This window comes from Lissotriton vulgaris, chromosome 6 (assembly GCF_964263255.1).
Source record: "Lissotriton vulgaris chromosome 6, aLisVul1.2, whole genome shotgun sequence".
Classification (NCBI taxonomy): Eukaryota; Metazoa; Chordata; class Amphibia; order Caudata; family Salamandridae; genus Lissotriton; species Lissotriton vulgaris.
In genome coordinates, this window is record NC_141694.1 from 200,450,015 (window position 1) to 200,465,457 (window position 15,443).

At 45.4% G+C, this 15,443-nt stretch overlaps 1 protein-coding gene across 2 annotated transcripts in view; it reads right to left on the reverse strand.

Annotated features, from left to right (window-relative positions):
• Nucleotides 1–9,619, reverse strand: part of PLA2G7 (phospholipase A2 group VII) — a 345,622-nt gene extending 336,003 nt beyond the window's left edge. The window contains exon 1 of one of the 2 annotated variants that reach the window (XM_086926243.1): nt 9,428–9,619. Coding sequence is in view for 1 of the 2 variants with exons in the window: in XM_086926241.1 (XP_086782367.1) it covers nt 9,145–9,146 (2 nt within the window). In the remaining variant the exon portion in view is untranslated. Of the gene's footprint in view, nt 1–9,144; nt 9,169–9,427 lie in introns of those variants that run through there. The other variant, XM_086926241.1, reaches the window with a different exon arrangement.
• Nucleotides 9,620–15,443: the final 5,824 nt, after the last annotated feature.

Consider the following 15,443-nt stretch of genomic DNA (forward strand, 5'->3'; position numbering starts at 1 on the left):
TATCTTTCTTCAGATCTCAACTTAACAATACCAAGTGCCACCCAGTGCCAAACTCTTGAAATCGCTAAACTGCTCATACTCAAACTTCAAGATCAGTATCTATTCCCATGAAAACTACAAAACATTTGCATCTTTTTTTGAAGAAAAAATAAAGAAAATCAAGCTCTCCATCTCAGCAGTGCTGGAGACCTCCCAGACATCGCAGATGGCTCACAAGGCCTCACCAGACGAATCCGGGTTCACCGAAGTAGCACATACCCTCACCTCCCCACACCCACTAAACCCAAGAACAATGCGGTATGGAATTAATTCAAAACCCTTAACAAAACAAACGAGATGGTCATAATGTTACTGAAACCCACTTCACACTTCACTGACCCAATCCCCTCATCACTTGTAAAAAATCTCAGTTGCCTCTTTGCCCTTCTGTGGGCGAAGATCATCTACGCATCCGCCACCCAGGCTGCAGTCTCAGGCTGCCTGAAAACTGGATAAGTGACCCTGCTCCTGAAAAAGATAAATGCTGACCAGATGGATCTAAACACCTACCAGTCAGTAAGAAACACTCCCTTCCTGGCAAAAATACTAGAAAAATGTATCCACAAGCAACTATGAAAACGTATCGAACAATTTGACCTGCTCAACAATTTTCAATTTGGCTTCAGGCCAGGATGCAGCACAGAAATTACAATCTTACACATCATGGATGAGGCTCTGAGGAGCAATTTGTGCCATCTCATTCTCCTCGACCTCTCCTCAGCGTTTGACACATCAACCATGTCACTCTGCTAGAGACTTTGAACACAAGATGGGTCTCACGGAAAATGTTCTCAAATGGTTCTCATCCTGTTGAATAACTGCTCATAACTTATCAAGTTGGAAGGCTCAAGATCCAAACCATCTTGGATCAGGCTCAATCCTCCCACCTACACTCTTCAACCTTAACATTGAGCCACTGACAACGATTCTCCAACAAACTAATCTTGCATACCATATTTTAGGCAGACAACACCTAACCATACTTAAAAGTGTCCTTTGCAGACAACATTTTCCGGCTCAATAATACTTTTTAAAAAGTCAAAAAATGGCTCAACGACAACCACCTCAAACTAAACTCCCTGAGGACTGAATTCCTACTCTTCTAACCCCCACACAACTCATCATTGGTACAAGCATGGCTCAAACGCTTGGCAAACAGGCGCTCTCAACTGCGAAACCATAATCATTGATTTAACAATTTTGCTGGGGATAAAACTGGACAACAAATTAAACATGCAAGCCGACATCAGTGGTGCCACATGCAGTACTCCTTATCAACCGAGCCTCCTCAATAATGTTAAACCATTCATACCACCCACTGATCTCAGAATGCAGTACAAGCCTTGGTAGTTTCAAGACTAGATTATGGAATCGCCACCCACATGGAATATTGAAAACACACCTTGCATATCTTAAGGCAATCCTCAATATTGCGGCAAAGCTGATAAGGGGATCTAGATGCTTTGACCACATCAAACCTTCTCTCATTTCGCTGCAATGACTTCTCATCGAAGCCAGAAGCGCTCTCAAGAGAGCCTGCTTAATAAAGCACTCTACTATAGGACCCCTAAATACTCAGCACGCAATCTGCCCATTTCTGGTGGTAGACGCTCTCTACGCAGCATCAACTCCTTGATACTGGAACCACCAAGATTAAATTAAAAAGAACATACACTCAAACCTTTTCCAGCTCAGTCCCCAGAATATGGAATTCCTTTTCTCCTGAGATACGTTCTAACCCAACTGATGTTACATTCAAGAAGGAGATCAAATCCATCATGGCTAGCAGACTCTTAACACATTGAACCTCACTATATTAGGTGGGGGCTATTAACCCTCAGCTCACCTTTCCCAACGAGTCCTATCCTAGCTTACATGCTACAGGATGGATGATCTCATGCCACTGCCCTAAACAGTGGACAACTTTCAATTCACAATTTCTTTGGCAACCCTATTTTGGCTTAGAGCAAAGCCAGGATTACAGAACGGATCCATCTAGCAGTTTTGATTCACCTATTGATCATATTTTTCCACCTTCTCCTTCTCAGATACTTGTAAAGTTGCTTTTGTTCATTTTGCTTGTGTTATTTGTTTAAATTTCTGCATGTACATGTGAAGTGTGTGCTTTATAAAACTCTTTTAAATAAATGTAAAAAATACTGAGATAAAGGCGAACAGTACTTGACAGTGCTCACTCAGGGTCAGAGTGCTTGGGGTCACTCAGCCCCTTGAGGTGCTGTTCACCGGTCTCCTCTTCTCCCTTCATGGGGCACTCTTGCTTTAATGTACTGCTGTCAAGAAAACATACAGGTCCAATACCAGCCCTGCATGTAGCTCGCCTAGGCAACAAGCCACTTACAAGGGACATGGGCATCGATTGCAGAAGCATCTGCATCTTCATGAGCTCTTCAGGCATTTACAAAGGGTGTGGAAAGTGCTATATATATCAATAACAATATAATAAAAATAGTGTATCCTAAATGACGCCGGTCCTGAGGCTATCGAGCCAGGAACACTTGCAGCCCTTTGCAAGTGGTGATATGCTCACAAAGCAGCTTAAAAGATTCTGCTTTTCCAGCATTCCTTTTCCCACCACCAAATGAGTAACGTATTGTCAGCCATTTTTTTTAAACATATTTCTTTCAGATGTTTTCAGGAATATTTTTTTTAAAGTTTGACGCAATGAAGCATTTGCCATAAATAGGGTGACCCGATGGCTCTTGTCAGCAGGATTTTTTTTCCCGGAACTTGGACCAACGCACCTGATAACAATGATATTAAAAATCAAAGTCCAGAATTAGAAAAGTGGCGTCCCGTGACATAAAGCCATTGGTAATTCTAGCCATAAAGTTACCTCTCCTGCAATACAAAGATGGTAGTGTGCTGGGAAATACCTATTAGTTCCTGCGTTAAACCCAGGAACACATTGAACCATTACAGTATTTCTAGACAGGTGGAAACTCTACCACATCATTTGTGTCAGTAGCATTCCTTTCCCTCTATTCTGGAGAATATAGCCTTACATTGTGTCAGAACCTCGTTCTGGGGGCAAAGGGGGCTCAGGGGCTACTGGGCTCATCCGTAGGCGTTGAGGCTTTTTATTCCTGATAACCAGGGCCCGTCAGACTATAGATCCGGAACATCTAGAGCAAGTACTCCTTCTGCACTCGACTCTCAGTTATAGCTGTGGACGAGCAATCGAAGGTTCCATAGGGTGAACCTGTAGATCAAGGTATGTGAACACATCCCCTAATTCAAAGTGCACACTGTATGAACAATAAATCGATGTCCAGTCAAATACATACTTTTGTAAGCAAAATAAGTATTTTATTTCTAACTCTACACATGAAAAGGAATAATGACATTTATGAGCAATAACACAATCCCCTTGAGGTTAGAGCACTAGTCGTTGTCTGGCAAATCCCTGTCCCACCCTCTTTCTTATAACTTAGTCGGGTTATTCCCCATCCATTGATTGCCGCATCCAGGGAATGCGTACTAGTAGGCTGTACTCAGCAGTTTCCCTTTGACTTATTGGGATTTAGTCGAAAATGTCTATATTGCAGCAGCACCATTAGCAGCGAGTCCCCGGGGCCCCAATAGCCCAGTTCCAATCTGATCCGCTCCCAGGGCTGGGAACTCAAAGCATCCCTGGCATTTTTGTCGGTCCTGCTCCCGGAGGGGCGGGGAGGGCATTTGTGACATGCTGCTGCTGTTAATGGGGGGAAATATTGTTGCATTGCTGCAAAACTGGCACCCTGTAACAAAACCAGCCTCCACTGCTGCAAAACAGGCCTCCACCCTTCCTGCCTCCTGGGGAAATGTCCGGTACGGCCAGTTCGGCCCTGCTTACTCCAACAGTATGGATGCATTCAACGATGCAGTGGATGCTTTCTCAATGGCTGCTCCTGAGTCCAAATCCTGTTCATCGAAGTCGGGCTGCTCATGATGCACGCAGAAGCACCCGGCAGGCGCAATCTCCCTCTTGGAAGCAGTGCTTTTGGCTCCTTCCAGCGATTGGCTTTGCTTCCACTTGCAAGAACCAAGGTATGTCTCCTTTCCTCGATCCTGTGGCTCCTGGCTAGAGCTCCCACAAGGGTGACATACTTGGCTGCATCTTCGCAGTCCTCGAAGAATCTGTTAGGGGCAGGTCACTGTTTTCAGGCATGACTCGCCAGTCATAGCCATTCTCTTCCTTTCTGGGCAACAATCTGCACTCTTGGCTATGGTGGTACCAGCATACAGGGTTGGCAAGCTATCCACAGTCAGGAGGTGACTCCTCTGGTGCCATCGCCTTCACTACGGAGGCTCTTCCTGACTTACAATGTCCCCGATCTCACCAAGCACAAGTTTCACACTCTTGACCCAAGTAAGTTCAACGGTGGCTCCCTCTGGCATATGGAGTCATTGCAGCAAGGTGGTGTGGGCCTGGCACTTCCGCAAGGTGTTCTTTACATGGTTTAGCTCATGGCAGTCTTCTCCTAGCACACGAGGGTCTCTGCACTGCTGTGGCTCACAGGCAATGACCAGATCGGTGCACAGCTGTTCTGGCTCATACCTCACTCAGGGAATCCTCTCGGTAGGGCTCCCCATGGGAAATCGCTCCTTCCAGCTTCCCTCCTCTTCCTCACAGGGCCCACTGGTCCCTGGCTTATGCTTCCCTCACCTATCAGGGAGATTAGAAGGCCTTGGCCCCCAGCCCCTGTCACAGGCAGAAGTCTTGCAGAGCTTCTCCTTCTCACAAAGCGTGTCTGTATGCTTGGCAGATGATAAAATTTGGGGTCTCAACCTCTCCTTCTTCCTGTCCATTTCTTGGCACCAAAATGTTATTTAGAGAATGAGTCTTTCAAGTTTTATGTTGGGGGCTCTGCTTCTTTTGAAGTGGACACTTCTCTATTTCTTCTTTTCTCATGAAAGGATGTCTGTCCCAGAAGGCAAGACTCCAAAGCTGATTGACCCACAACACAATTCATGGGAGTGACCAGAGTTCACACCTGAACGTCAATCACAGTGATGTGTGCATCAAATCTCAGGCTCCCATCCCTACCGTTTATGATTCCCTTATCCGCCCCATCTCCTTCTTGAGATGTGGCCAGGCCACTTTCTTGTGAACTATCACTGACTCAAAGCGCACCCTTTTGAAATGTAATGGGAGGGTCCCTTCTACCAGTGTGTCCCATCAAACTCACAGGATTGGAACAATTCACAAATCTGTCTCCAGGTATTCCTCTCCTCCTCATGTCTTCACCAGGCAGGTCTGGGCTTTCCAAAATGGAACCCAAGTCCTCCATACAATGCACCAATTCAGGCACACTCTCTCTGTATACATTCACAGCACACTTACTGTCCAGTACTACAACCTCCATGCATTGTGCCACTACAGATATATGCATTCAGCACACACATTCAGTCTGCGCACACGGCTCAGTACAGTAGCCTTTTTGTATTGTACCAGAGTGTGCTACTGGGAAGCACACACACTGCCAGCCCACACACGCCATGTGGTTACTGTACAACATTCACCCTTCATGTATTGTACTTCACGCAAGCACACATACAATCAGCACATGCTCTCACTGCGCATGCACTGCACAGCACTACATCTTTCATGTCATGCACTCCTCACAGGCACACATACATACATGCACAAATCTCACATGTACTACACAGTACTGTTCCATCCCTGAACCAAGGCATATATACATTCAGTGCAGTCACTACTCCTGCGCTACGCAGCACTCCAAGTCGACCAGATGTTGGACAAGGGTGAGTTAGCAGCAGAACTTTAAACAGGTGAGTGAGCTGGTTGTCCTCCCTCCAAGGACACAGGGTAAAGGACCTGTTCACTACTACTAATCACTACACAGTATGCAGCCACTACTGTGCTTGTGCTGCTTAACTCTTGGTGAATAGTTATAAAGCATCAACTATCCCTCTAGGATTCATTTAACCTAATAGATGTTATGAGCGTTTGCGGTCAATAACTACAATCACAAGCAAATGAAGGGCAGTAACGATCTGTATCCAGTACATAGGGCCAAATTACATATAATGTACACAAAGGATCCACAAAAAACAACAATGGCGGTCCGGCAAATAAAGTGATCACACAATGCAAGTGAGTGCAGTGATGAGAGAATTGCAAAAAATGATCATAGAATAGGCAATAGACTATGCAAGAGTCCTTTCAAGGGCTGAAAATAACCATGTTAGCTCCTTGTGGTCCAGCTTGGTCATAGGATGTGCTTTATGCCCCTTAGTGTCAACTGCGTAGATTATATGTAATTTGGAATTCTTAACTATTTATGTATATAAAAGACCTTTGTACTGGATAGAGGTAGTTATTGACATTTATTTGCTTGTAATTGTACTTATTGTCAAAGACTCTTAAAATATCTTAGGGTGAAAGAATCCTAGATGGATATTTGTGGCTTTATAACTATTGTATACCCTAACCTCCCTAGGTATATGGGTTGCTCGTGTAGTGATTGCAATATCTCCTGGTGAAGGTGGTAGCCTTCCACCACTATGAGAGCAACGCTTTGGGCACCCCTCCCGGTCCAACAAGACCGCAGTCTGTGAGACAGGCCAATGTCATGGCAGACACGCATGATCTGTGTTTACCTATGACAACAAAAATCAGCACTAGGGATCCAGACAATAGCACAGTTGTGCACGTAGGGGTACACCTCTTTAACAATGCAGAGGACGTTTCCGTTTCAACAGGTTGCGTGCAGGGATAGACATATCCGGATGCACACGTCAAATTTATAGGCTTACCAGATGAGTCCATGCCATCTTGTTTCCAGTTTCAGGCTTTTGGTTAATAGTCCAGTGCATTGTGGGAGCTGTGGTCTTGGTACAGTAGGCTGAACTAATTAGACAGACACACTTGATAGCAAAATTGTAAAAGGTAAGCCGAGAAGTTCTATCCATTGAACTTTTTTTTCTTTCAGTTTTATATAGCAGGAAATCGACGCGAAGGTATCAGTGCTCTTTACGTGAACATGAGCGCCAGTTGCATTACAGACGGACACATTTGTTTTTGGGCACAGGGAGATTACATGATTTGCCCAGAATCACAGGAGCCTCAGACATGACTCTAACCTGGTTCCTCAGCTTCAAAGCCGGCCTTGCTAGCCGTTAAGCCACATCAAAAAAAGATAGGAAAACGTCATGCATTATTGGTTTGTCTGCATTTGTCACAAGTCTGATCCGTTGAAAGCCTCGTCGCTCTCCTACTTGTCTTCTGACATTTGTTACGTAGCTTCATAGGAAGATATATCTGACTAATACTGTATGTGATGTAATTGCTGTTTTTTCTCGCCCTCCGCCCACCCAGCCCCCTAAAATCAAATAAAAAGATTTGACATATGAAGAAGGAAACTCGGGGAATGGAATGTGTTCCGATGACGCAGATTTGATTAGTAACTTTACACGTGTATGTCTTAAGCCCAGTATCACTACTGCGTTTCCTATACACCTATGAATCGGTTGTCCTGTGTTTATGTAGATTATTAATAAGTGGGGATACACGCGGCATTGTACGTGTGCCCAGAGACGAATTGTCTCGAAGTTTATTTATCCAAGAATAACACATTTCCTGTGCAGACTATCTATTCCCGGCGAAGCAGTAAGCGCTGCGTTCTCTATTTGTTATTACTTCGAGGAGCAGACAACCTTTATAGTGTCACGTGTCGTACTTCTCCCCTCAGCTATGTGCCACTGCCAAAGTACAAAAGGCGCCCAGAGCACAGTATGTGCCGAGATTAGCACCAATTGCCATTCTTCAAACACAGACTGACAGACATAATATTCTTAACAACATTTTGTGACCAAAAAAGGTAGGATTTTTCAAGTTTCAAAACCACACGTAAGTAAGTATATGGTGTCACCAGGAAATGTTGCATGACCTCTGACCCGGTAATGACATCACAGGGAATCACAAAACATGAGACCTAGATCAGAGGAAATGACGGCGTGGCTACTAACTCAAATTACATCATGAAAACTAAATGACATTAAACAAATGAGGATCTTTGAATACGGTGCCCGCTCTTAATCTCACCAAACACATCTCAGCATCAACAAACATAGAACATATACTTTTATTCGATTTCATTTAAAATCATAAACGGACGATACAGTTTACCCACAAAATGCGTACAAATTATTATACAGTACTAGTTTAATTATGACATGATTGCATTAACAAACATGTCAATGCATTGTGTCAGTCAGTAACTGCAGCAGCCGCTTACGTTTAAGGAGAACCCTGTGCCACTGAGAATACAATACTCCAGTCCAGGACTCCTATTTTACAATTGACTGTTTCAGTGGCTCAACTGAATAACTGTACTACTATTCCCATAATGCCTTATGCTGTTAAATAAAGACTAATGACTGGGCTACGCTATTTCTGACAGCTCGATACGCTTGGTAAAAGCCACTACACCGCTAAAAGCCTGTTGGTAACTTGTAAGCTGGGTAGAGGATGTGGTCTAGACTGCAAGAATTTGGTGTTGGAAACCAAGGTTCGAACCTCGGGGTCGCGTCCGCATCCTGTGATTCTGAGCAAATCACTTAATCTCCCCTTACCAGAATGTGTCCTTGTGTAACGTAACAACCGCTCACATACCTTCGGGTCGAGTTCGCGCTATATAAATCTACATTAAAAAAAGAAATACTACCCCTGGGGCTTGGTTAACACTTTAAGAGGTTGAACCGGCAGCTTCCCTGTAATCAGTAGCCTAACTCCACTAAATGTAGAGTATTGTCAAAAAAGCATTAGTAAATGGCCTACTGCCTACCGACATCAGTGAGGTTAGCAAGTATGACACTGCACCATAGCCAGTCTGCCAGATCCGATGTAGGCGCAATGATTAAAGGTGTACGCACCCCTCGGAGTTGCCTGCCACCCGTCCACGAAGCGCTTCAGCGCGTCGCCAGGAACAGAAAGCGCTACATTAATGCTCACAATAGGATGGACAAATAAAACATTTCAATAACACAACCCTCTGCCCGAGAGCAGCAACGCGCCGCACTCCCTATAGCTTTACCACATCTTCCGGGCAGCAAGAGACATCCCCCTTTATGGTCACTTACATTGTGACAGCACAGACCGCGCCTACGCTTTTCCTTGCCATCCCCGGCACAGCCATGGTAGCGCAGAGGAAACGCGACCCACAAGCTACGACCCCCATCCCGTCCCCTCGGTAATCCCTGGCCATACATGTTGTGCCAAACACATGATGACCCAGTGTCCTAGAAAGCACATCCGTCCCTGCAGTCCCGGCCTTTAAATCGAACCTCGATGGCATCGTCGCCCATCCTCCTGCTCCCCCTCCCCGGGCTCTCAAATGGTACTTCCAGGCAGGATCTCGCTTACCGTCTGATCGGCCGGTTCAATTATCGGTGTTCTAGAAGGGGCGCTTTCTTTCAGACGATGTGTACTGTACAGCTCTGACCGACCGACTGTGTGAAAAGAAACGCTTCCCCGACAGCAGAAGGCATGGGCTGACTGCAAAGCATCCAGTCAGAGGGCTTGGCTCTTTTTCCTTTCATTGCATAACTTTTGTTTAATTTGTTTGCTGAACATAAGTAAGTTTGGTGACCTTTGCCTTTCAAACCTTTCCTCCAGTTCTGTGATTGTAATCGCCGCACGGCGTCAGACTACGTAAGGCTGACTTAGTGATTCACTGGCTGCTGCCAAAAACCTCGCAAGCTGGGACAAGGTGCTTTTCCACCGTGCCGGAAATAACAGGCAGTAGCGAATTGTAGTGGGTTACACCGGTAGAACAAGCTGAACAGTGCGTTTTTGCCTTGTTTTATAATGATATCAAGGAAATTGAAATCCGATAGTCTGTAGGCCAGAGTGACGAACTTTTGAGAATGAATTGTACGAATCGACTTCAATCTCATATCTGCATAACAATTTAGAAACTCTGCCAAGTGTGATACAGAGATAGCCAGGAATTTTCGAGGGAGCGGGTAATTCCGGATAAGATATGGGATGCCTGGGGTGATTCACAATCGACATGATGCAAACATGCGCATACTTGCCATGAAACACTCCCAGAAACACTTTGGTCACCCCCGGAACCAGCCTCTGACATCATTGCTTAATTTTTAAAACAATAGGGCCTCATTTTTGAAAAGCGACGCATCGCTGCGAGAAAACAACGATGCATCATATTTACAGTATGAGGCATCATGTCGCAAGGAGTTACAGATATGTCAGTATTGCTGACGTATCTGTAGGCGCAAAAATGACGAATTGCTGGAATGTGTCACAAAAGTGACGCAACTCTAGCAATGGGCCATTACACATGGGCAAGTCCCATGTGAAATGTGCCAGCGTCAGTCTTACACCTGTCATGAGGCAGGCGTGAGGTATCAACGCATTTGCGTCCTAGAAGTGGCGCAGTGAAATCTTATAAATTTCACTGCATCACTTCTATGACCTTTACGTGCGTCGGAACGCCCCCTTCATACATTATACCTGGCGCATGTATAATGTGGCGCAGGGGTTTACAAAGCGACGCATCTTCCTAGATGCGTCACTTTGTAAATATGGTGCAACAAGGTACATTTTCTACGCAAAAAGTGACACCCCAGTGGCGCAAAAGCGACGCAAGGGCTCATAAATAAGCCCCTAAGTGCCTGGGCTGTCGTCAGGCTGCCTCTGCAACTTGCACCACCCATTCCCCCAGCCAGTGCTGCAGGTGACAGTACAAACACTGATCAGTGGCAATCTTTGCAAATCCAGAGGGTTGAGAGGTCCCTTCACAATTGAATGGGGTATGGATGAGGGATACTTCCTCTCTAGTGCATCTGTATTTTACTTACGAGTTTTCAACCTACTACCAGGGGTAGGGTTATTAGAAGAACAGATGAAGAGAGGGAAAAAGGGTAGGTAGGGGATGGTCACCCACAGTGACCACCATAGCTCGGCACAACTAGTGCAGGGAAGGATTTTTTTAATATATATATAAGCTTCACACACTCTAATAGTGTCATGCTTCATCATTTAGTTCACCCTGACTCCTAAAGGTCGGGGTGGCCTCAACCGTCTTCCAGGGAGAACTTACAAGAAGGGTGACCAGTGGGACTTAACTAGAGATTAAACATCCCTCAGCTTCTCCAAGGTATCCCTTTATTAGCAGAGAAGATGGGGAAAGTTACAAATAATATCTCGTGGGTATTGAGGACATTTATGGCCCTGTGTAATACCGACATGTTTCAGCCTCTACTCTAAGGCCTATATAGGTCTGGGGCTTTCATCAGGGTAATATAATGATACCTCTCTGGGTAAATGGTATCCTTAATACGTGGCTATTTGGGCATGCCAAAATATGTATGCTGGGGCAGTGATAATACTTTCCCGTAAGTTGTTCCTGTGGGGTTTCACCCGCAATCGTCAGGTGTCTTATATCTCGGGGGCGGGAAGGGTGCCCTGTAGCCACACTTTCGCCATGGGTACTACCCCGGCTAGTGCCTATTTAGTCGATGCGGAACAAAATAGGCTACTAGCCGGGGGCTGGCTGGAATTCGAGGCCCCCCCCCCCACACCAGGGGGACATCGGGGACAACTGTTACGCCACTGACCTCGGATTGAGCCGCTTGCCAAGGAGATCGTTATCGTGAACTGCTGCATGCTGCCAGGAGCCCCGTAGGGCATTTTGAGACTGTGTCCCTGGAGCCCCGTTGGGCATAGGAGTAAGCGCGGGGGAGCTGTGTGCAGGAGGACGGGACTGCGAGGCCCAGCAGGCTGTGCGTGGTCCATCAAGCACACCTGCCGCCTCTTCCCGTAACCCCGCCTACTTTATACGTAGTCTGCATAAGACCTGGAGTCATTACGCGCCAGCGGGACGCGTGTGCGGGACATCACCCGGGACAAAGCCCGGACTAAGGGCGGACCCTCTGAGACCCTCCGAGAACCGAGGAGACTGGACTGGCCCTAAATCTTGACCCTACAGGTACTGTTTGCTCTGCCCTTTCCCTGAATTATCTACGCTTGCCTTGTTTTGTTAACTTGGGTTTCTCAAATGTCTTCGCTCGATTCGGACCAGCCTGTACCTGATAAACAGGGAGTGATGCTGAATGGTACTTTGGATAATTATTTTTCTAAATCATCCCCTGATATCGCAAGGGAGGTGGCCCTGGCGGAGCGACGGGCGGATCGTCGTCGCTCCGTGGAAAGCATAAAAAATGGGTTAACTCCTCTGTCCCTGTGTACTGCCACTGGCTCTATTGTCACTGATATTGACCTAACAGTAAATGAGTCTTCTATTTTGTTGGAAAGCCAGCCCGTGGAAGCTAACGTAGTTGTCCTTACACAAAACTCACTACCTATGCCAGATGTGAGTGGGCCTTCTCTGCACGATAATAACCAAGGTACATCAAAAGGGGAAGTCTTGCCTACAGTGAAAACACTCCATACTAAGGGAAAAAAACTGACTCCCCTTCAAAAAACGTATGGTCCTCCACCGAGTAAAAAACAGCGGAAAAGGGGAGATCCTCTACAACCAAAACTGAGCTGTCGAGACTTTGGCAAAAAAATATCCAATGTAGCTAAAGATCCATGCACCCTGGATATAGGAAGTGAGGGGGGCATTACAGCATTATCTCCCTCCATCTTGCCAACTATTCCGGCAGCCAATGAGGGAAATGAGGACACCATGGACACGAGCGAGGTCTTAAATGCACCTATTGTGAGCAAGGATTCTGTGTCACTATCAGATATAGAGAGCTTGATTAAATCGTATTCTGCAAGTATATTGGAAAGGTTGATGGAGGTGGAATGTAGGTTGTGTAATATTGAGCGTGTACTAGGGAATAAGGATGTCAAAACTAACATCAGTTTGAATAATGTAACTAATGTAACTCCTGTTAATGCCCTAAATATACCAGTTCCTGCTCAACCACCTAAAACTATTCCCAGTCACATCGTCATTCCCCCGTCAATTGCATCTACCTCCAAATCTATGGGGAACACGTCGATGGCGACTGCACAAACCCACCCACCCCCCAAACTTCCCAACCAAAAAAATCCTGTTCAATTATCCTCTAATGTTTTAAATACAAACACTGGTAACACACCCAATAGACCTCTGGCTAGACCGACAAGTGAGGTGGGGGAAAATAGACATGCATGGGGGAAAGCAAAACGGACTCCTCTGCCTGAGCTCCCACCTGAGGCAGTACCGTTTGTGGTAGTTTTAACAGGGGTGCCTGTGCTTGGACCAAATAAAAGGGAGGGTTTTGCCCAACTAAAAAACAAGATTATGCATTGGCTAAGTTTATATAGGCCAATTGCAAACCATGTTAATGGCGAAATTGTCCACGTACGTCGCCTTCATTGGTTGGGGGGCAGACCCAAAGATATTGATGGTGACGTGGTGGTGGTGAACTTTAGGGACCCAAATGCTGTCCAATTCATTTTGAATTGGCAGACATGTAATGCAAAAAATATAATTATTCCCAAACCGCTGACTTATTTTTACCCGAGGTCAGTGGTGTTTCCATCACAGCATCATCCGCCGCAGTACCAACCATTACAGCACATATCTGCATTTCAACCTAGTAATCCCCCTACGGTACAGAACGTTGGGAACAACTATTATCCCTCATATCCTCCCCCCCCCCTTTTACAAAATGTAAATAATATGCATTACATCCCATGCTCTGTGAGAGCTCCAGACCCGTTGGGATGGAATTATGTATCGGCCAAGACACACAACACCATGAATGGTAGGATGGACAACCTCAAACCCTTCACACCGCTAGAAACCTTTAATAGGTATGACATCTTCAGTGGTTTGGAAGATTGTGACTGATGCCATGAGGTGTGGGGGTGCGTGGGGCTAGAGACATCGAGCTTTGGGGATATGTGCATTGACAGTTCGAATACGATGGCCAATGCTGTACCATTTGTTGATAACGATGTTAATGATGTGTTGACCAATATTGTGCCCCCTGGTGTGGTAAGATTTGTATTTGACAATGCTAGTGTACCCCATGGCGTAAAAAATCTAGAGGAGCAGGTGTTGCAGTCAACCGTCCCGCATACCAATTTACATGTAGAGGTAATACCCTTGGCGACCCAATCTGTGCAAGAGGAAATGCTTAGGGTTACTATTGAGAGACCAGTTACTACCGAAACCCCGACCAAAATGATCTGTTGGAATATAGCTGGCGTAGAAAAACACCTAAGGGACCCTGAGTGGGCAAACTACATAGATTCCTTTGATCTCTGCCTTTTTCAGGAAACTTGGGCAGTGGAGACGCCACATAGGGTGGGTTACAAGACCTATGGGAATGGTGCGATACCCTCCAGATGTGGTAGGCCGTCAGGGGGACTTCTAATATGGGTGAAAATTAATTTAAGGATAGACATAGAGGAGATACCCACTAACTCTGCAGATATACTAGCTTTAAAAATCACAGCTTACAATGGGAAGAACTTATTTCTTATAAATGTTTATAATAGGCCTCTACCCTCCTCAAAAGAATCACTGACCATTGCTAACTTAGATTGTCTTCTGAGTAGACTAGATCCAAGGGAGGATTTTGTTATTTTGGCTGGCGACCTAAATTGCAATTTCGAGCCAGTTTTGGGTCTTAGTGAAATTTTTGATGAGGAAGACCAAGCAAACAAAATCCCTATCCTGGAGAATGTAAAACCGGTTAAGTGTACAACATTGGGCCTGCAATTGATTAATTTATGTACGGTTCACTCACTTAGGGCCTGTAACGGACGGTTACCCTCCGACAGCTCCAGAAAACCAACATTCACCAGGAACAACTATAAAAATAATTTAGATTTTGTGATTGCTTCTGTCCCTCTCTGGCCGCATCTTTTGGACCTCGAAGTAAGGGAACGGTTTGAAAGCGATCACTATCCCTTAAACTTGACGTTGGACGCTCATTTGTTCAATGATATGGCCCAGCACCCTATATTTGAGGAAAGTGACGCTGTTAATTCTGAGATCCATATTAGTAATAATAGAAGATCATTAAAATGGCCATTTATTTTGGATCACAGTGAAATTCTAAGTGAAATATATTCACTTTTGGCAGGTACTTTTGGCCCCTACTTAGCTGCAATAGGCGAAGATGAAAGTAAAACTTCATTTCTCCAAACTCACCAAAAATTTTTTGCAGACCTGAGGTTGCTAGTCACTAAGATGCCAAAAAAAAAACAGCAGAATACCCAGAATCTGTCCCACAGCAAGCCTTGGTATGACAGATCCTGTAAAGAGTCAAAGAGGGAATTGCTAATGGCAATAAGGAGTAAAATACCATCAGATGTAAAAAGAGCTAGGAGTAAGTACAAATCTGTCCAGAGAGCCGCAAAGATAGCATGGGAGGAAGACAAATGGGCTGATTTGTTGCTAGCTGCC